The 23478-nt window shown below is 41.8% G+C and overlaps 1 protein-coding gene across 1 annotated transcript in view; it reads left to right on the top strand.

Moving 5' to 3' along the window:
- The window catches only part of LOC138471996 (tumor necrosis factor receptor superfamily member 1B-like), a 340373-nt gene extending 319501 nt beyond the window's left edge, over positions 1 to 20872 (top strand). Inside the window, exon 10 of the mRNA XM_069609902.1 lies at positions 17053 to 20872. Coding sequence (XP_069466003.1) covers positions 17053 to 17324 — 272 coding nt within the window. The 3' untranslated portion in view covers positions 17325 to 20872. The remainder of the gene's footprint in view (positions 1 to 17052) is intronic.
- The last annotated feature ends 2606 nt before the right edge of the window (positions 20873 to 23478 follow it).

Here is a 23478-nt window from a genome sequence, read left to right as displayed (position 1 = left end):
CATACAATTGAAATACGGCAAACGCACACGATTCTCCCACCAAATGTAAACGAGCCCCCTGTGTGTAAAATCAGGCCATTTAAATATAAACATGGCGTGTGTGGGGAGGAGGAAGGATAACAAGTATCAACTTTTCTTGCCTCTCCCCGTGCAGTGCAGTCTCTTTCATGCTTCTTAATGCACCAGCCGTGATGAGCCTGGAGCTTAAAACGTGAACGTGTTCCAAGCACAAGAAAAGATGATCGCAAGACTGTTCCAATCACCCTTACACAGTTTCATATACAATTACAATCCAACTCAAATACCTTAACATACTAGAACGCCTATCCTTTGTCCACTCTTAATGTAAGCAATGCCATCGACCAATTAGTATTTAAAACGTACCCCTAAAAATATTAACAAAGGCCTATTTTCTTTTTAACTTATATATGGTTAACTACAAACCTTTCGCACTGAATTTAATCAACATTACAACAAATTTCAGTTAGTCTGACTATAAATAACATATTAAAATAACATTTTAAAACTCCGAATCCATATAAAATCTGTGCATGCAATCACAAAATATAATTAATAGCGATCAAAAGTACAATGCATGTACATTAATGTATAAACTCTAGGCGCCGCTATTAAGGGCAATAAGGTGTAGCGCTTCCTTCCATACATGACGGGCTGCAGCTGTCTAAACAATGGGTTCGGTGATCTCAATGTCAGTCTGGCCTATTAAGATCGTTGTCTCTGTCCTCCCTCTGTTCCCCCTCCTTTGCCTCGTAACACTTGTGTGTAGGCACATTACAAATGCCATATCATATCATATCATATCATATCATATCATATCATATCATATCATTCAGCCTCATGGATCAAGCTCTAGACCTGCTCACCTTCAATGGAGCAGATATCAGAAACAAGCCTGATATAGTTCCTTATATAGCAAGGTTTTAAAAAGGGGCATGATGTAAGCAGATGACGTGCCGATCCAAGCTCCAAACAACAAAGGCGGCGAATCCTATCTTTGCGTGATAATTTGATCCAACAGCCAGTATGTTCCTAATCTTAAAACGCCGGTATGAAATGAATCTCCGAAGATAATAAGAACATATTCTTGTTAAGTAAGCGGGGAGGTGATCATGTTGAAATCCCTTTGTGCTAAAAGTTGCATAATTTACCTTATTGCTTAAATAAGAGATGTTAGACATGAAATCAAAATCGCTGTTTTTCTTTCTTTTAAATAATCGATAAATTAGGCATTAAAATTAGTTCTTTGGGGACCACATCAATATTTAAAAACTGGCTCATAGCAGTGACACTTAACTGAATAAAAAAGGGGTTAGTGCCTTCCCGTAAATATAGTCTAGCTAGATAGCTTAGAAGGTTATTCGCCGAGGGGGGAGGTGCTGATGGCAAGAAAAAGCTTTCAGCGCTGATCTAACCAGAGAGAGCGAATGGAGGGAACCCCAAGCTTGCAACGGAGCGCCTCCACAGGGACAGAGGAGGGAACTCCAAGGACAGATTGCAACCGTCTACATTCACCAGCTTGTCGTTGGCTCAGAAAGTACTGCAAGCGCACATAAAATCCCTGGTCGAATGCTTTTGCAATATACGGACACTAGCCCCTCAATATTGTGACCAACCCTCCTGCGAATAAAACGTTTCAGCACCATCCATTTTTTCAATACTTTTGCTTGCACAAAATCACTATAGAATCTCTGCATAGCTATGTTACAGATCGGGACCCCCAGATAGACATAGTTATCCACAATCTCAAGGGGGACCCCTTTAAAAACCAATTAAATGTCTGGTTTTTTATTTCGGTCCAAACATCATAATTGTAGTTTTTAAGCTATTAATTCTGAGGAAAATAGCACCTGAATAGGCAGCTAATGCATCAAGTGATCGCTGCAAACCTATCAGGGTTGTGTCAAGCAGTATCGAGTCATCCGTGTACCCTATCCAGGGCACTGGGATTTTATCAATTTGAGGAGGGAAGTGTGAGTAGATTCAATGGCTGAACCCATGTCGGAGACATACAGGTTATGTAGCAATGGGGCTAAAGCACATCCTTGTTTAAGGCCAGCATTGGTCGTTATTTCATCTGTAACTTCGCACAATTGGTTAATGCGCACTACGAAAGAGGTGGCTGTATATAACGAAATCAGAAAATATAAAAGTGTTGGGTCTGTACCCCATTTTTCCAATTTCGACCAGAGTAGGGGGCGAGATATGGTGTCAAAAGATTTTTGTGAAATCCACAAAACAGATGTATAGATTACCTGCTGTATTGCCTCGATAGGGAGAGGTGATGGTATGAAGTGCGCTTAGATCCGGGGTGCACAACTAGTTTTGCCAGAGGGCCGAATGTATCTTACAAGCTGTCTACAGGGGACCAGATTGTTTGTGCAGGGTAGCTTGGAGGGGCATGTGATATGATATGATATGATATGGCATTTATAATGCGCCAATACACAAGTATTGCAAGGTGTGACATTTACGACCCCCACATACATTTTCAGTGAGCATGTGGGGGAACAAACAGGCATTTTGAGACATACTTCTTGTCTTTATTGCTATTTGTGCTTTCAATTCTGCATCACATGTATTAACCAAAACAGTTTTTCTAGTGCTTATTGACATATTGGTATTGGTACACGTTATAACCAAAACCAGAAGAAAAATGGATTTGGCCCTGGGCTTGAACAGGTTTATCCATAGTGTGAGAACAAAATCATCCCCGTAGCCTCAACAGCAACACCCTAACAGAGAACTAGGTGTCTGGCAGGTGAAAAAGAGCTGTGCAGATGTGGCTGACGAGTAATCTGCCCACATTAAAACTACATGAGGAAGCTTTGCCTATGGATCTCAGAAGAGAATGCCACCTCCAACCCTTTCCACTTTACAAATTGTGGTATGGGCAGACCCAGTTCACTCTATTCAAACAAGGTAGACACCATTTATTGTTGCATTTTCTTCCCCAGCTCATTTCAAAAGAAGGCCACCCCATAGAAATGTGCAGTGAGTACCTATGCACTACTATTCTGTCCATAACTGCTTTTTCCCAATGTACTTGGTTGGCCCATGCCCACCTTATAGAATCCCTCATCACTTTGTTAAATATTTCCGTTACCCCATTGGCTTGGGATGATGTGTTGACGTGAATGTATTAACCATACCATGTTCTTCCAGAAGCCACACACCTCCTTGGATCAGTAGAACATCCTCCGGATAACCTTCACATTTAAACACTTCTTCCATAAAATGTATGAGATCATTTGTTGTTATACTCCTAGTTATTCTCACGTCCACCCTTTTTGACATGTCTACTAGAATGATACAATATTTTGGCAGACCACGACTTTGGATTGGACCAACTATATCCATGCCTACCCATTCACACGGCATGCAGGGAATTGGAACAAGGGTCATGGGACTTTCTCTTGGCTTGAGACTTATCACACTCAATTCACGTGAAATAAAATTTCTCACAACCCCCTCTATTTCCAAGTCACAGCCAGGCCACCAACCTCCTGCACAAACATTCTGTTTGGTTTTGGTGATACCCTGGTGACCCTCATGGGCCACTTGTACAATTCTCTTCTGCACCCCATAAGGAGATATTTTCCTGTCCCCTCTCATGACATTTTCACCCCACAGTTGCATTTCATCTCTAATGATCCATGATCCCTCCTAATTCGTTCCAACTACACATTCTTTCAAGACTTACATCCCATTCAACCTTAGAAACCATAATGTATTCAATACTCAAAACGGAAACATCCAATTTGACCAGAAATAAATTACTGTATGGCCTAGTTGACTGAATTTAGGCTGCATGAAATGATCGTACAATGAAAGATTTGTACATCTAGGCCATACGGTTCCATTTAGCGCACAAGGGGAACAGAGGTTGCGGGGTGTTCCCCGCTCCTCTTGCTCTCTATAATAGGAACAGGGTTTGCAGTGGACTTGTCTTTTTTTTTTAAAACAGAGAAAGGGACCCTGTGGCATCAGTTCTGACCCACGTTGCAGGGATGAAACTGACGTCGCAGGGGTGTAAGAGAAGCGCCAGTGGATGGAAATAAGGTAAGTAGGGGAGGGGGGATGGATATAGGGCTGCTGGCGGGCCAGGGATTTGGCTTGCTTGGCCAAAGGTCAAATAGATTTGCAGCAAAATCGCCTACAGTCAATTCTGCCGTGAATTTATTGACCTCGTTCAAACAACCCATATCCCTCAAAACACATTAATTATCTTCTTAATTTTCTCCATCTAACCCATCCTCTTCACCATATGTAACCACATGTGACAAACAATTAGCAGGTACATTTCTTTTTCCAGGAACATATTCCACATCAAATATATATTCCTGGAGGGATATCAACCATCTTCTTATTCTCCAGGAAACTATGTCGAGTCCTTTATTCTGTAGTGTCTCTCTCAGCGGTTTGTGATCAGTTTGAACTATGAATTTTGATCCCAACAAAAATGTTTTTCATTTTTCTATGGGCTACTTAATCACAAGACGTTCTTTCTAAATTGTTGAATAATTTGTTTATTGTACCCTTGGGAAGCCTTGAGGCAAAGACTATGATGAATTATTTGCATGGTCAATGTGCTTAGACCGGTGCTGCTAGCATCTGTCGACAGTATTGTTTGTCTCCCAACTCTAAAGTTACTAAAAGATGGTGTTTAGTCTAGAGCTGTCTTGGTCATTTTTAAATTCCTTGGCACATTCGGTATTCCACTCCTATTTAGATCAATCTTTCAGTAGAGACTTCATATTTAGTGTTTTGTCCACAAAATGCTATATGAATTTGGAATAGTATTCCGCCATTCCTATCAAAGGAACAGAAACTTTTTTTGGCTTTTGGTTTAGGTGTTCCCTTAATGTTGATAACCAACTTCTTCTTCACATTGATGCCCTAGCCGAAATTGTATGTCCTAAATAGTGAATCTCTCTGATTAAATGTGTACTTTTTCTCACTTAAAGTCTGACCTTTCCCCACTAACGGTTATATCACTCTTCTTAACCTTTCATCATGTGTCTTTTGGTCCTCACCAAACACTAAACATCATCCTGGAAGAATAAGACACCTGGTTCATTTCAGAAGATTTGAAATAAGATCCTCTGGAACACTGATCCGGCCGATGCCAGGCCGAAAGGCATGCACACAAATTGAAAAAGGCCTTCAGGTGTGATGAACTCTGTAAATTCTTTAGAACGTGTGTGAAGTCTTATCTGGTGATAAGCAGAGGGGATATAATGAAGAAAATACACGCACATCTCTTAATGTTGCAAGAGTCTCTGCTATGTTTGGTAAAGGATGGTGATCAAGGTACCACACTTTGTTGAGGGAGAGGAGATCCACCCAGAGCCTCAATTTGCCATTAGACTTTTCCACAATAACCAAAGGAGAAACCCATGCCAAAGCCTCTGTTCCCTCAATAATTCTCTCACTTTCCAGCTTGCTTAGTTCTTCCTTTACTTGTTCTCTGATAGACATGGGAACATTTCTAACCTTGTGCACCACAGGCTTGGAACCTTGACACAACCTGATTTGATGCACAAATCCCTTCATGCATCCTGCTTTCTAACTGAATAATTTCTGCATTTCTTTATCATCACAGTACATCACTGTCTCAGCTGCATTGGGATTGAACTTGGTTTCCATTTTCTTTCTGTTGGAGCAAACTAAGCAAGGGAATGGATCCTCTTTCCGTAAAATAGACTTTTCCTGAGGCAGATCTTTTAAATTTGAAACTTCCCATGAACCAGCCCACCATGCTTATCTTTGCACCGCCATACGCTACCGGTCTAATATCTACTTCCATCTATTCATCCTCTGGAAATAGTCAGCCAAAGAGTGCCTTCAGCATTAAGGTGTACTTTGCACCTGAATCAATCATCATTGCAATCGGTTGTCCATGGATCTTCACTACATCCCTTGGTCTATCTAGTTCTTGCTCTCGTCACCTAATGCAAATACTACTTCCTTAGCATATTCGTACATTTTGCCAATGAGGTTAATAGCCTGTGACCTTAAACAATTTGTTAGATGTCCCATCCTCTTTCTTGCATATGTAGCACTTAACTTCAAGAGCTGGGCAACTGTTACTGTTTGCAAAGTGAACCACTGTGACACATCTGCAACTCCCCTTCTGAAAAGTCATTGTGTTCCTCATTGCTGCCTGCTCATTTGCTGGATTGTTTGTTCTTGCCTTGGTTGTGCTGTGGCTTTGTTACTTAAAGATTTAACTGAAATAGATTCTGTTGTTAGATTCCTTTTTCTTCTGTGGATTTTAGACCAGGAATGTTCTCTAATTTTGCTGTCCCTGCACAGCGGGACATAGAAGGTCAAAGTAAAATTCAACCTAATGTTATACACAAAAAAAAAGTGTTGCACCAAATAAAAAGAAAGAAAAAGCGACGACATATTGAACAGTAACACATTGATCAAAGTGTTCTCAGGCATACAAGGGGCTGGAGACGGTAGAGAGAGTCCCAGTACAACACTGAAAAACATACCTCCCCCATTACATTTCTTCCAAATCCTGTGCCTTGGAAACGCTGAAAGAACTCTTTCGAGCATTACGCCATGGCTATGTGTGGCACGTACTGTGGGGTGGAAAGAAAGAATTCCCTCTTGATGCATTATCTGGGCACTCTTAGTCAAGAATAATTTGACAACCTCCCTGACCTCAAACTGGAAGAGTCAGTTGACCTAAACAAATATGAAAAATGTATTGCCAAAATGGACAGACACTATGAGACCAAAACAAGTGTCATATTTGAAAGATACAAATTTGGGGGAAGGATACTACAGAGGGAAGATGAGTCTGTGTAACAATTAATTACCGCTGTAAGGGGCCTGGCAAGACCCTGCAACTTTGGACAGCAAACTGATGAAAGACTTAGAGATTAATTCATGCTCGTTCTCTGGTGAAGACACTTGCTTATGAGGCCAACTTCTTCACGATTACGTTCCGTTCCCTTTAATATGCTCCTCCTTCGTAATCTGCCTGGAGAGGCAGCTACTATATTGGAGAAGCTCAGTGCTTCATAGTATGTTGCTAGGCAATGCGCTGCTGGCATCTTACACACTTTTTAAAAACACTTTTTTATTGCATTTTTGTAACAGGTAACAAAAAGAAAAAAGAAAAAAAGAGACTATGACAACCATGGAGCATCCACATAGCAACGTATATGACAGCAGTAAATCACAGGAACAAATCATCAACCATATGTCATTCCGTACAGAAGTCTCAACCAATCAGTGCCCTCAGAAGATACATCTGGAGACGTCAGTAGATATTGTACATATGGTCCCCAAATGTCAGGCAGCCACGCATGAAGGGGCATTGTGCCTATAAAGGCTACATGCAGATCATAGCAGTAAGCTACATCTTCCAACCATAGCGAGACCCGAGGTGCAGCCCCTTTCCCCCATGACATGGCCACTATTCTTCATGCCAGCACCATCAGAAGCCTGGCTAATCGACGGGACTGTGTAGGTAGGGCCCTCCTGCATCCCAACAGGCTCACCAATTGTTCCAGCTTAATCTGTTCAGCAACAATGAGAGAAACCCTGCGAAGTACCTCCTCCCAAAACCCAGCAAACCGCAGACAGCCACACGCTAAGTGTACAAAATCAGAAGGGCTCGCCTTGCAATGCACACATTCATCCTGCATTGCAGGGTAATAACTATGGAGCTTGGCAGGGATATGGAAGGTCAGGTGCACATAGGTAAAATGTATTAGTTTGAATCTGCAGTTCAAGGAAACCTTTTTGATCTAGAGTAGTATGTACTTCCAATTTTCTTCTGCGATCTCCCTACCCAGATTTCCTTCCCATTTGTGCTTGGGTCCCTCCCCATCCCATGACAGCTTAGTCAGGCGGTTGTTATACAGCTGAGAAACCAATTGGCCATCTCCTTGAGCTTGAATAGCCAAGTGCAACAGAGAGCAAATTGGAGGCTGTGCTGGCAAAGAGGGGAATTTCGCTTTGAGTTCATTCCGTCACCTGAAGTACATGAAAATGTCCAGTGGAGACGGCCCACCCCTCTCCTTGAGCTATTCCAGAGACAGAAATGTTCCATCAGAAAGTAGGGCTTCCAGTACGTTAACCCTTATCGTGGCCATTAAATGTAGTTATGCCTATTGACTCATGATTCCCATCCCAGCCACATATCTTGCCATTATTAAAGGAGAGTATTACAATCCAGCCTTCAGTTTGTCAGCTATTCTGTGCCAGATGACACAGGTATTCTGTACAATATCACTGGATACCGGCCTACGCTTGCATGGTTGAAGGATCACTGTCCTCAGCAGATCAGGGGCTTCTAGACCCTTCTCCACTTGCACATGTAGGCTAATGAAATTAGTGGCATACCAGAAAGACAAGTTGTGAGCCTGTGCCGCCCAGTAGTAACGTTCAGAATCAGGCAAGGCCAGACCCCCCGGCAAAAGTTTGAGACAATGTTGACCATTTCACCCTGGGGATGCTTGTCAGCCCATAGAATCTCTGAGAGAATCCTCCTCAGACGTGTAAAAAAGACCACTGGCAGATATAATGGGATGTTCTGGAAAAGATACAAAAAGCGCGGCAGTATAACCATCTTGACCACCAGTAGCAGAAGGTATTATCAGGGATGCTGAATGGTCCACCTCGATTCAGCATGCCATGTTTGGTAAACTAAACACGATTAAAGATAACATTGAACAGGCAAAGAAAGCGATGGTATGCAGCGACGAGAAAACCATAGACATTACCCAAAAGCTGTGGAAACCAGAAGAACGGTGTGTCTTCAGATCAGTGACTGAATCTGAACTGGCGCTGATAACAGAAAATTTGAAGCCGACCAATTCTAAGGGGGATGCATGCCCTGCAATGACTGTAAAAACATGTTCCCCTGTATTAATTAGCACCCTGTGCAAATGTGTGAATGCCTCGTTCAGTGAAAATCATGTTCCAACTGGTATTAAGAATACATGGATCACACCTCTCCTGAAAAAGACCGGTCTATGCCCATTGAACCCGCTGAACTATCGGCCCATCTCTAACTCCCCATTCCTGCTCATAATTCTTGATCGTGTAGCATACACTCAAGTTATGCCTCATCTTAAACTTAACATTATATTGAATAAATGGCAGTCAGGTTTTAGGGAGAACCATAGTACGGAGACCGCCCTTTTGGACCTAAAGTCTAGACATCTTTGGTTTATGGATAATGGGCAGACGGACATGCTTATGCTACTTGACCCCTGCACCACCTTCGACCTGGTAGATCATGTATTACTGATCTCCAGGCTGAAGGAGGTGTTGGGGTTCTCAAGGTCAGTGGCCTGCTGGGTCGAATCATTTCTCAGCAATCGACAATGTCGTCGAGTTAGTAGCACAACGACGGATGCAAAATCAGTTGAGCTCTTACAAGGAGTACCACAGGGGGCCTGCCTGTCTCCTGTATTTTACAATATCTTCACCATCCCTTTTCTTAATTTCATAGAAATTACGCAGATGACGCACAATGTGTCATCCCTCTCTCTGGCAATTTTTCTGAGGATGAGATCACTATCAATAGGATATATGGACTGATACAGAGATGGATGTGTAATAATGGCCTTGCTCTGAATACCGGCAAAAAAGTTGATGCTGGTTGGTAGAGAGGCAAAAAAAAACCTGCAAGATGGGAACTGAATATGCACAGTTTAAAATTGATGGCTGCATCATAAAAACTTAAAACAAAGTGAAGACCCTAAGGGTCTATTTTGATCATAATCTCAATATGAAGGCAAAGGTGTGGTTTCCTCTGCCTCATACTATATAAAACTGATGGCGCATGCACAGCCTTTTATCTCAAGAGCCAACCGAGAGATATTAGCCAGAACCATGATGGGTTCTAGGCTTGACTATTGTAGCAGTCTGCTAGTTGGCGTGCCCAAATCCGATATGGGCCGGCTTCAAGTTGTGCAGTATAATGCCATCAGAATCATGATAGACTTCAATAGGAGAGACCACGTCTCTAAAGCCAGAATGAGCTTGCACTGCTTACCTATGGAAGCTAGAATTACTTTTCGCCTCCTTTTGATTATTCATAAGTGTCTGAAAAGCCTGGCACCACTGTATTTTAGGGAAGTGCTAGAATTAAAATCTAATACACATAACCTCTGATCGAATAATACTACTCAATTAAGAACTCCAGCCTGTAGAATGTCACAAGTAAAAAAAGGGGCATTCTTTGTAGCAGCCCCCGCTGCCTGGAATACAATCCCCTTGGACCTCAGAGAAGAAAGCTGAACAGCCTTGTTCAGAAAGAGACTTAAGACATTTTTGTTTAGATAGGTTTTTCGCTCCAACCCTGTAATAAGTCCTATTCCTGCAATAATAGACTCCTTCGGTCTCTGTCTGCTCTGATCTTTTCTGTGTCTGTCTTGTCATACCTTTTGTTTTGTTGGTGCCCTTAAGCCTTCCTGTCAGTGGTGCGTGATACAAATCTAGTAAAGTAAAGTAAACTAAATTGCCACCTCATTAGAGACAGGTGTAGGTTGCACCACTTTTGCAGATGGTCCTTGAGAGACATGATCGGTTTCCTATAGTGTTCATGGAATACAAGCTCATGATCCCTCGACACAACAATACCATATCTGGTGCTGTCCCTTTCCAACCGGAGAGAAAACTCATCAGAGAAGATCACAGTTCACTCCATGAGAGGGAACACCGATTTATCGTGGTTGATCTTAAGTCCAGACAATTTCCCAAATTTACTGACTTGCCTCATTACAGGGGCCAGATTGACAGCAGGATTGTTGAGGAAAAGAACCACATTGTTTGTGTATAGTGAAACTATCAACCTATGTGGACCAAGCTGTATGCACCGATGGAGATGCTCCCCTCAAAGTGCAGCAGTGAGGTGCTCCATTTTCAGGGCGAAAAGCAGTGGGGGTAGAGGCCATCCTTGCTGGTTTCCCTTTCCATTGCCACTGTACCTGGTAGGTGCCCCCCTGAAACAATCTTAACAGTTGGAGATTTATAGAGAAGTTTCACTAGGGAGATGCATTTACCTCCTAGCCCAAATGTATGCAGTGCCGAGAAGAGGAAGTGCCATTCAACTGAGTAGAACACTTTGTTTGCGTCCAATAACATGGCTGCTGCCTGGGTATCCAGTCCAATGCAGAGAGAATCCCGAAGAATCCCCTCAGCCCATACGAGGTGTTCTTCCTGGGTATAAAGCTCGACTGGTCCGCGAGTACCAGACCCGGCATCAGCAGCACGAGCCTGTTTGCCAGTACCTTGGCATATATTTTATTGTCAACATTGATCAGGGAGATTGGATGGTACAAGGCGCAAGGGTCTTCCCTTTCTTGTGGAGTAAAGTCATTGCTGCCTCCCGTAGAGTAGGGTTAAACCTACCCTGCTCCACCGATTTGGAATATACCTGAAGGAGGAGAGGAGCCAGGATATTGGCATGAGCCTTGCAGAATTCACCTGAAAGGCCATACGGACCAGGAGCATTAGATCCAGCAAGATCTTTAATGGCTTTGGGAATTTCTTCTAGAGTCATTTCCTGATTGAGGACTTCTCGTTGTGAGGCGTCTAACAAATTTATCTCTATATCGTCGAGGTAGCCCTGAATGGAGGCCCCCGTCTCTGTGTATTGCGAGATGCATATAGGTTTGCAATGATACTGTGAAAGGCTTCCGCTATTTTGCCTGTCTCATGTTGGAGAAGCCCCTAGAATCTCTAATGATATCGATCTGCTGGGGTTTCTGTTCGTCCGACAGCCGCCGTGCCAGCAGAGTCCCAGCATTCTGCCTTTCCCCTTATTTTCTCACCACATGATTTGTACCTAGAAACATAACCTCCCGCAGTGCACTCTCCACAACCTGATCCATTTCTTGACGAATCCACCCAAGCACAATGGCATCCCAATTTGACTGATATGTCTGCTCCAGTGTTTTTAACTTAGTTACTATGGCTGCCAAGTCTGCCATGATCAAATTTAAAACCCCTGCCTCTTTGGCCAATCATACCCCCCTCATGTAGCACTTGAGACTCTCCCACAGGGTGCCACTGCGAGTCCACTGACTAAGCATTGTTCGCTCGGAACCCAGATATTTCTTCCGTTATTTCTTGAAAGAAAACCAGATCTCTGAGAGCCTCTGGCTTAAATCTCCATTTCAACGTGTCCCATGACCTCCTTGCGACAAGAGAGTTTAGGGTGACCACTGAGTGATCAGACAAGGTCCTCGAGAGAACATCCCACTTCCCCACCTTCAATTGCACCACTCTGGAGGTGAGAATGTAATCTAAGCGTGAAGCCAACCCATTCATCCACGGGTGAAACGTGAAGTCCCACTGGTCCAATAATGCAGTCGCCAAATATCCCCCAACCCGAACATAGCACATACCTCAAGCACTTTCTGAGCCGCCCTGGACAGATCTCTTACTGCCCCAGAGGATCTGTCTTTGGTAGAGTCTAATACTGTGTTAAAATCACCCCCCTCCCCAGATTACCATGGCGCCGTCAGTGTCTGCGAGGTTGAACAAGACCCAGTGGCAAAGATGTGAGTCATCCCAGTTAGGAGTGTATTTGTTCACCATCACCACTTTAACTCCTTCCAGGACACCGGTAGCATCAGGGCCCCCCTCCTGATCCTTGGCCAACCGCAGGAGGTGAAATTTAAGGGAGGAATGAATCAAAATAGCAACCCCCCCTGTAGTATGCAGTGAGGGAGTAATACGATCTGTGGCAACCCCATTGCTCAGCCCACCTCCCTTGTGTGGCTAAAGTAAGGTGAGTCTCCTGTATAAATGCAATGTTGGCTTCATGCTGTTGCATGTACAATAGTAGCTTCCTCATCTTACCAAGGGAGGTTGCCCCCCTAATATTGTAAGTGGCTTCCTTAATCCCCATCCCCACACCTTGGTGTTCCCCAGGTCCTCAGCAGTATGCTTGACCACACAATCCGCCATCCGCCTGTTGAGACCAAGTGAACTAGTTTATTCGTGAATTTTTGCTCCAACCAAACCAACAAAAAAACAACCAGCCCTGTCCCCCGCAGAACCCACCCCCACCCACAAGGGCAATGCCAACTGGCCGTCAAATGACCTCCCTCCACCTGATTGAATAACAATCAGCAGTGCACAGAGCGCCAGTGCTCAAGCTGAAACCAGTCCTACTGAGCTCACTCCAAAAACAGTCTCGGACCTTGAAGTCAACAGTTGGAAAGAAAACAGGAACAGAACTTGGGCCAGTACCGCAGAAATATTGCCCATGCTAGACACAGAGATTAATGTCTGTCCATAGTTAAGGATCCACTTGGACCAGTTTTTCTTCCAAACACAGGATTGGGGAGTTGTAGAATCGTATTTTATGCCTGCTGAGCTAGTCTTTGGCATGGTTTCATATTTGCATGAAGTACTAAATGCTTTTTGCTACTCTCTCCTGAACTGTGGTTCTAGCTTTGCTGGTCATTCTTCAAATAGGAAGTGACTACCTGGAGTTTGTTTCATGGGATGATCATGCAGATTTCATATTTTTCACAGAGCAATTTTTGTATTTTTGTAATATCTTATATAATAGAAAATATCAAACAACCATACGCTCTCTTTAATTGACAGCACAAAACACTTTGACTGCAGCCTGGTATGTAGTACCGCCTACCGGAAACTACCTACCATGTAGATAATAGGGGTTACTAGCTGTATCCGAGATATCATTCGCTGATGTAGCATCCATCGCTTTATCTCTCTCTCTCTCTCTCTCTCTCTCTCTCTCTCTCTCTCTATCTCTCTTGCTCTCGGTCTCTGGGTACCTCTGTGTGAATCATTCTTTATCTCTGTGGGTGAGAGATGTGTTGAAAGGTATGCAGTCTGTGTTATCTGACACATTTCACACAGATGCACCCCAACATAACAAACATTCACATACAAACCATCCCAGACACTCTACACTTAAAACACACAGACACACTCCAACATAACATTCATATAGAAAACACCCAGCCATTGGGCCTTACCCATACGGATACAACAAGCCAGTACACAAAATCAAACATCTGCAAGCCAACCCGCACAGATGCTGGTTTCTCCTGGTTCTGTAGCTATCCTATCCCTCTACCCTAACTAACCAACCCCATCCTCTTTCTTGCAGAGCCACGTGAGCGTCTGGAGATTGCCCTGGGTGGTAGCCGTGCGTGCTACAAATCAACATAACATAGCATCTCCGTGAATGCGGCCTGTTTTTCTTTCTGTGTGAAAATGCAGTCTGTCTTTCTTTCTCTCTCCCTCTCCTGCTATCTCTTTTCGATCTCCCTCTCTTCATCTCTCTGTCTCTCTCTCACTGTCTCTCGCAGTCTCCCTCTACCTCTTCTTCTGTTAGTGTGGTCTTACGGCCTCTGTTCTCTATGTGTCAGTGCAGTCCGGTACACGAGTGCTCTCTGTGCCTACACTCTGGTTCTCCCTTACCTTCTATCAGTATTTCTATCTCTCTCTGCCTGTCTCTCTTTTCCACTGTCTCTCTATTTGTGCCCCCTATCTGGTTCTCCAGCCATAATGCCCTATGTTTGTCTCAGAATTAAACATTAAATTGGTTTTATGTGCTCACAGAAGGAACGGGTCACTGGTTTCAGTCCATTTGCAAGGAAGGAAGTACAGTTTAAGCTGAATAATTGTATGTGGTCTCAGCAAACCAAGATATTTAAAAAAAAATGAAATTATTTTACTGTGCCAACTTCGAAAATTGCCTCTTTTTCAGATTGTGCAATACTCATTTCTAATGATCACTTTAACCATTTATTGTAGTATTAATAAAACATTTACATATGTCTTATTCAGCAAAGCACGTGATCAAAACCTATAATAACCTTGTACGTTATTTCCCATGAAACTATTTCAAAATTACCCTATGATAAAAAGCCTGAGGAGAGGTAGCACCAATAAATTGCATGAAATCAAAGAGCATTTTGGGAACCTACGAATGACCACACATCTTTATGCCTGGCAAATATGTATTTGATAAAAAAAAGGGCTGTATGCTCGAATCACTTAGTAGATAATGCAGACTGGGCTTAGTGCTATTTTTGTATTTTTCACAACACTCTCCATAACATAAAAGCTTTTGTAACATTGAAGTATATATTCTCATTCTGACTGACTCAACATGTGGATGTGAGATGATATTGCAGCAACATCTGTTACACTATTTGGGTTCAACTGCTGTTTTCTTCCTAACATTGATTATTAGAAGAGAATGGAATGATGGAGGTAGCCAGGTCGGAAGGTATTGATGTCTGTGCGTGTTGGGTCTGTGCACGTACACAGACATCCATAGAGAGTTGAATATATAGGATGGTACTGTTGTTCACAATCACCTTAATATGTCAAAATAAATTGCAAGTCATTATTCAGGTTTTTACATTGACCGTCATGCAAGGTCCTTTTATTCATGCAAACTTTCAAAATAGACGTTTTTTTAATAAGATATGCTAGCCTATGATTCAAAACAATGTTCTTTCTTGGGCACGGATGTGCCCTGTTAATGGGAGTTTTCTCCAGACTTCATTGAGCAAGTGCTGCGATGGCCTGGTAGAACACTCAATGCCAAAGAGCATGACTGTGAATTCATATAGTACCACTGTGCACTTGATAACTTACTTCTCTCTAGTGCTGGAGGTTTAGCACACATTCCAGTGCCCTCAATTTAGTTCTCTTTTTATTATTATCAGGATTAAGGTATTTATTGAATACAGACCAGGCTTCATGAAGCAACACCGCGATTTTAAATCATAGGGAGTAAAGCCTGCACATGTCATTACTTCTGCCAGATCATAGACCTCCAAAGATGCTGAGATTGTCAGTGAGGTAGCTTGAGGACTTCAGGGTGATAGCCATATAGGCAATGCAGCAGGACTTGAAGATTATACAGGCTAGCAGCAGGAGCCAATGCAGTCTGATGAGGGTTGGGGCAATGTGATAAAATTTGCAGAGTCCTTTAATAAGTCATGATACAGTATGTAGGACACATCTCAGGGGTGCCAGGGTAGTCGCCAGAAGGTCTTCCAAAAGGGCATTGACACCAGCATAGTTGGGGTGTGAAGCCATCAAGGTGCATAGCAGAGAGCCAGGACTGGATGTCCGAGTGTTCTGTGTTGTAGTAATTCAGTCTTGGAGAGGATGAGTTTCAGGTAAGAACTGGACATCCAGGACTGGATCAATAGGAGCAGTCCTTGACTCTGTGGATAGAGGATATTTTGAAGTAGAGCTGTGTTTCATCTGCGTATTGGTGGATGTGGTTGTTTTGTGGAGCAAGGAGGGTTACAAGCGGTTCCATGTAAACATTAAAGATCATGGTGGAGAGGATGTATCCTTGGAAGACTCCACGGGTGATGGGTAGAGTTGGGGATCTGAGGAATCCATTTGTATGGACTGGTGTTGATTAGCAAGGTAGGATTTGAACCAGCTGAGGATGATCTCGCTGATCCCCATGCAGAGATGTAGATTTTCATTGAGTTTCTGGTGATCTACTCTTTTGACTGCTGCTTAGCGGTGAAGTAGAACCAGGAGGCAAGGATGACCATCATCAAGGATATTAAGGGCACTGTTATCAGTGTGGTGGCAGCCATTTCTGTGTTGCATCTGGGTGGCAAAGAATGATGGTCTTGAGAGTTGCGCATAGCAATGCCAGAGGTTAAGTTAATTCTAAACCTTCCAGCCATCACCTCTTTTGTTTTGCTGTAGTTACCCAGAGTGGTAAGTCCTACATGTCCGAATTGAGGTTTATATGTCAGAAACTCATATCCAGCTTTTCACGCATGTTTAAAATATTTCTTTTGAGTGAGGAAATAAGTAGAGTCGCATTTTATATATCTGTATGCTGCATCATTTCAAGAGCAACCCATGGGGTAGCAGTGACCGGAACATTGGCCTAAAATCATAACTTTACCTTCTGGGATCAATGCTTCTCTTAATCAATCATTAGTAAATCAGTGTCTGGGGCATCACCTAATCACAAAAAAAGATCCCAAAATATAAACCTTCTCTACTTTTTTCTTTTCACAGACCCTTCTTGGAATGTATCCCCCCAGGTGAATGTAACTTGTATTGTGAATGTCTGCAACCCTGACCATGGCCCCTGGATAACAGGCCCACCTGCAGAAGAATGGCGAGTGTGCCCTTCTATCGATGAACACACACCTCTGTCAAAGGAAGAACACAGTTCATACCAAGAGTCGGAAACCCCGATTTCAATTGAATTTGGAGGGACCTCAATCCTCTCAAAGGGGGCGATGTTTCCACTGAGCGTGGAAGACACTGAAATGAAAATGAGTTAAATTACCTGCAAATGAAAAATAAATGTGCATATTTGTGTATTAAGTAATACCATACAACATGACAACAAACCTGTAGAAGCAGAAACCTGCAAGGACTGGCTATGTTAACATGACTCTTCTTATTTGTACATTTTGTAACTGTTTATTACCAATGTATGCTATGCTTTGTTATTTTTCCAATTTTGTATTGACCCACAACCCCCCAGTATTTTACTTTGGTTGCTAACAAGTGTTAAGTATTTTAGTTGGCTATTCTTCCACTGCATAATTCTTCCTTTACAAAATGTGATGTTAGCCGATTGTCATTCTAGTGCATGCTTCTTCCTGCTTCCTAGATCGTCTACGGATCTTCATATCCAGGTCTTTCAGCTGCAGCTAAAGCCGACTTAGTTCAAAATACAATCAACAGTCACCCATGAGCGTCCAAAGCCATATATGTGCTTGGGACAATTCTTCAATATTTACTAGATATTTTATCAAGAACAGAAGGGTTGTTAAAACGTATCCCATTTTCAATTTTACATCTCCAATTCCTTGTTATTCAAGAGCTCACCACATAATGACAGAGATGATAGAGATGACATAACATTTACAAACAACTGAAAATGTTCTTTTTTAAATAGCTCAAATCTTGGTTTCCTTTCTCTATTCAAGTATCTACCATTGGAGCCAGCTATACACAAGCATCTTTTTGATGTTTTCCTGTCTAATTCCAGCTTTTACTTAATTAATTGAATTGTGGGTGATTTGATCATACTTATTTTACAGTGCAATGAAATGTTTGGCGCTGTGTTTGTCCACTTTTACATTTACACAAAATGCCATTTTTCTAGCCTTTTATTGGACTAACTGAAAACAATATGCAGAGAACTATGAATTAGGCATAGACTTCTTCATCAGATGGTGAACTAGAGAAAAAAGTTACGCAGACATGGAACAACGCATTATCTTTCTAAGTCTGATAGACTTCTTCGTCACATGATTCACTATCCCATGAAGAAGTATATGGGACTTTGAAAGCTAATGCATTGTTACATCTCTGCATAATCGTTTCAGTTTCAGCCAATGAAAGGTTCCAAAACATGAGTTTTTAAAAGATATTCTATGAAATTTGAAGTTATTTCAAACAGTTTCTGTCCATATTCATTCCCTCAACAAATTTATTTGACAATTTCTCAAAGAAAGATCTCATGTTGCCATTCCCCTATTGAAATGAGCATTTCTGATCATCATGTATCATAATAACCCCTGGTGTCTGTCTTTGGACTCACTTCTCTACAGCACCTCCATACAATTGAAAGAGGTTTTAGGAATATTACATAAGTTGCTCTCAGGTATATTGTTTTCGGCTGTAGATAGTTGTTCAATCATTGCTCTTCCCGAAGTCAAAGAACTTGCCTGGCATTAGTTTCAGACAGTGTTTATGAACTTTCTCCCTTAATATCATACAACTCCAATGCCAAAATTACAGATCCATTTTCTGCAGAAAATAAATAGTACAAAATCTATTTATTTGTAAAAGCAAACATTGTTGACATCAATTTACTTGGCCCAACTTTTAATCTGCCGGTGCCGGTGCTGAGCTCAGCCGGTAATTACCCCAATGCACATCTATATAACAAACATCCTATTTAAGTCAAAGCTTCTAATTTTCAGGAACAAATAACTTTCATAAAGGCTCAAACAAACAATGGTTAAACACTGTATGACGATTTAGATGCTTCTGATCTTCTGCATTCCTTCAACATGGCTTACAAAATAGTGAATATTTCTCGGATAAAAGCCAAACTAATTGAACTACTTTTCTTTAACAGAACCCTTTAATGTCCTCTATTCTTCTCAAGCTTATGTTTGTGATGTATTCCCCCTGTAAGCTAAGTTTAATTTTTTAAGGATATTTGCCATTTTTGGAGCCTTCGGAGGATACTTCCCATACTGAGAATCCCATTTCTGATTCTTTTAGTACGGCTTCTCTTCCCCAATTGCGCTTTACAAACTTCCCTGAATCAATGCGTCTACAAGCCACACCCCTCCACACAAAGCTTTGCATAGCTTTTTCCAAATTGGATCAGCTTCTTGCTCTTTTTAAGGAACCTACCCCGAGTCCCAGGGACTAAGCCAATTTTCATTTGATTATTAGCTTGCCTTTATCTGACAAGTTCCTTCAAATATGGGCATAACTGCAACCCCAGAATCCCTGCACCTCCTGCCCTGCACCAATAGTCTAGGGTCCATCACTTGTATAACACCTAAACAGAAACACTGTATGTGGTGGATGGTATCAAACCTGTAACATATGGGGTGGGCAAGTACTGGTTGTTACCTCTTCATCTTGCTGCATCTTTTCACAAGGGAGGCAATGCCTGTGTGTGTGTGGTCCTCAGTTTCCTCTTGAGTGAAGACCATTTTGTCAAGATGGTATGCCCCAGGACAGGTTCTTTCCCCAGGAGCTGTGGTGTGCACACCCGTTTGAACTTGTCACTTAGTATTTTAGTATATACATGGGGCCACTCAAAGATCTGTGTTGGATTTCGGTTTCTCCACTCTTAGTTATGAAAGTGGTTCCCCGGCTTGTACTCAGTTACTGAGGAGTCAATGAGGACTGACTGCCCACCCAATTCCTCAAAATCAATCTATCAAGTTAGTTTGTTTATTCTACCATATTCTTCTTCGCCTCCTCTGCTAAAGACTGGATTTCCTGACTTTGCAGGTCTATCTCTCACACGTGTTCCCTTGGTTCGATCTTTGGGTTTCACAAACAATCCTTCTCTGAATTCTCGTTCTCATATTATATTGATAATCAATTTGTGCATTTTAAATTGTTCTCTTAAAAAAATATACTTTTTGTGCCTTCATTATTTTTCTGAAACAACATTGTGGTTCTTGTCATTTCCGCTGTGGGCAATGCAAATACCATTTTCACCAGTCAACCGTGCATGTCCCTTAATCATCATAGGTCCATGTCCCGGGTTATTTATCAATGCAAATAAATAGTAACACACTATTTTTTTTTAGTTATTCCACCTCTCTTTCAGATACAATTCAGGCTTTGCTGAATAGTTTTTAAAGTATTTGTCCTGCAACAATCCACTTTTTTGATCAAAATATATTAGATAGTATAGAAAATAGTTGTATGCAGAGTCTACTCAGATTCCAGGGTCTGTACACAGACATCCATAGAGACACATTTTCAGATCAAGCCTTCCTTGCAGCTATTCTTGACATTCTTCCTATGTTGCCCTTCAACACCCGCCCAACATACTTTCTTTAGTAAGGATTCCATCCCCACCAATATCTTGTCACAGCCACATAACATTCTCAGGATATATTATTTATCATGTTCTGCATTTCATTGTCCCCCCTCGTTAAGATTAATAGTTTTGATTTTGCATTTTTTATCTCACTTTGAGCCATGCCCTGTTCTAGTTCGTTTTTTAATAGGTACTAACTTTTTTAAATGAGAAATGTATAGCATAATCGTACAATATTATAATTTGCACTTAATGAATGTGAAAATAAAATGAACAAATGATTAAAAACATGCAGAACGTGTATGAAGAATGTTCTTCCTGAGCTCACGGCCGGTTCTTCCCTTCATGCGTCTAATGATCTGTAATTATTTAATGAGAAACAACTCCACTATGAATCTGTTATAACCACGCTCTGACCTTATCCTTGTCTATTCTTTATTATTATTAATCTCCGGGACCCTCACCCTCTTAACCCCTCATTGAATTCTTCTCCTTCTTACTTTGCCTCTTCGTTTCCTTCAGAGATTGATAACCTGTGTTCTAAATCTAAATCTTTTTATTTTACCCTGTTTTCTGAAAATTCAGTTAATCTCTTGCTTCAGTGGGCAAACCCTACTTCGGCCCCATCTAATCCTCTTCCACTGGCTCTCGTTGCTCTTGTACACCCTTATTTTCTCTCATATTTGACTTATCTTTTTAACTCATCCATTTGTACTGGTGTTTTTCAATCTTCCTTTATGCATGCCAATGTTCTCCCTACACTTAAAAAACCCACTCTCGATCCTTCTCTTCCCTCTAATTTTCTTTGTATTTCTCCTCTTCCTTATTTCACCTCTTTCAACATTCTCATCATATGGAATATAACTCCCTTCTTCCTTCTTTTCAATCAGGGTTCCCTCTCAGCTCATTTTACTGCAACTGCTCCTTTGCATGCCACAAACTTCCTTCTTCACATCACTCTAAACTCTCGCCTCTACACATTAGTCTTGATCTCTTAGCTGCTTTTATCAAATTGGGCCACACTAGTCTCTGTTACGCTCTTCTCAATTTTATCATATCTGGCACTGTTCTGCCCTGGCTTTCTTCTTGTCTTTTTAATTGCACCGACTTTGTTTTACCTGTTGGTGATCCTTCCTGATTTCCACCCCTGCCATTTTGGGTCCTGCATGGTTTGACTCTTGGACCTTTACTTTTGTCTCTGTAGAGTATTCTTCTTTCTACAAATATGCTTTCAATTAGCTTTCATTGGGCCTCATTACAAGTTTGACGGTCCGGTAACAATCGTTGTTACCAGACCGGCAAACTATGAGTCTGTGAGCGGGTGCCTTTCTGGCCACCAGGTCTGACCTGGTGGGTGGAACGGCACCTGCTCCCAGACCTTGACGGATGCACCGGCACCATTCATGAATAGTGCCGGTGCATCCATCCTCCCCATTCCCATTGAGTCCAGTGGGACTTAAGTGGGAATGGGAAGTAATCCATCCAGCACCCGGCAATGGGAAATTACCAGGTCTGCTGGGGTTGGAATGCGCCGGTGACTCCCCATTGGTGGCTGCCAGAAAGAAAATGACTCCGGCGGCAGCCGTGCCATTTTTTCCAGCATGGCTACCGCCGGACTCATAATGAGGCCCGATTGTCATTTTTATGACAATGATTTCCAGATCTTTTTTCATTTTCTTCTTTCGTGACCAACTTTGTTCTTCTCTTTCCAATTGGCACTCAGTTGTACATCTTTGGATGCTTACACACTTTCTTCATCCTATGCCAACTAAAATGTAGAATCTTTTTTTTCCTGCTCCTTTTCCTTATAATTGTTCTCTCTGGCTGTTTATTTCCTTTTACCTTGATGCTGTCCCCTTCGCCTCTACCCTTATTCTTGATGTTATTTTTGACTGATTGCTGTCCTTTTGCAATTACGTTTCTTCTCTTGATGAATCTTGAATTTCCAACTCTATAATAGTTCCAAAATTCATTAATATCTCAACTTTCAGCTATTAAAACTCAATCTTAGTTTGGTCTTTTCAATACTTGATCATTGCTCTTCTCTTGTTGTAGGCAATCTTGGCTTTGCTTTTTCTTGTCTTTCGGTCTCCTTTTAATTCTGCTATTTGTCTTCTTTGCTTGCTTCACCCGCATTCTTATATTTGTTCACATCTTTGGTGGCTTTGCCTTCCTACCACCCTCAGTTTATTTTTCTATGCATTTCTTTTAAATGCATCCCTTATCTAGCTCCTTCTTATTTTATTTTTCTTGAGTCGGTTGATATTTCTTCCTGTACTCTTAGCTGTCTCCTGCCCTCCTTGTGCTTAATCACACTTTAATTTGTTCACCCTTCCTGCTCCGGAACTTTGAAATGATCTTCTTTGTCTGGATTTTCCACTTCAACTTTTACATCCTTTAGTTCCGCTTTAAAGGACCACTCTTTTGCTGCTGGCTGAACTTTAGTGTAACTTTATGATTATTACCTCTTGCATGTCCTATTATTATGTCTTGAATGTATCTTAACAGTACTTTATACATTTGAATGAATACATAAATGCTAGGGACTCTACTGCATTCCAGTGACCACCTTGCAGGACATAAACACATTTGACATTTATTTCCAGTGGGAGAAGAAGAGCATCATAGAATTGATTGGAGGCAGGCGATTACATCCAGTAGCAATAAATCAGTGTACAATCTTTTGGTGGCTGGAACAAATGCTTGTTGCTTACTAAACATCAAATAACCAATCTTAGAATATTTTTCAGAGACTGGCTGTAGGTGAGTGCATCATCTTTTTGTGGCCAGACCAACTATGTATCCCAAAAAAAGTTATATATTGCTTGTGTAGATTGTGTTAAGTGGCTGCAAGTTTCGCTTCTATTTCAGTACTAGAAAGAATCCTAGTGATTGTCTACCTT

Source organism: Ambystoma mexicanum, chromosome 8 (genome assembly GCF_040938575.1).
Source record: "Ambystoma mexicanum isolate Mex_15411 chromosome 8, UKY_AmexF1_1, whole genome shotgun sequence".
Lineage (NCBI taxonomy): Eukaryota > Metazoa > Chordata > Amphibia > Caudata > Ambystomatidae > Ambystoma > Ambystoma mexicanum.
The sequence above is the reverse complement of the archived record's forward strand: the minus strand, read 5'-3'. Positions and strand labels throughout refer to the sequence as shown.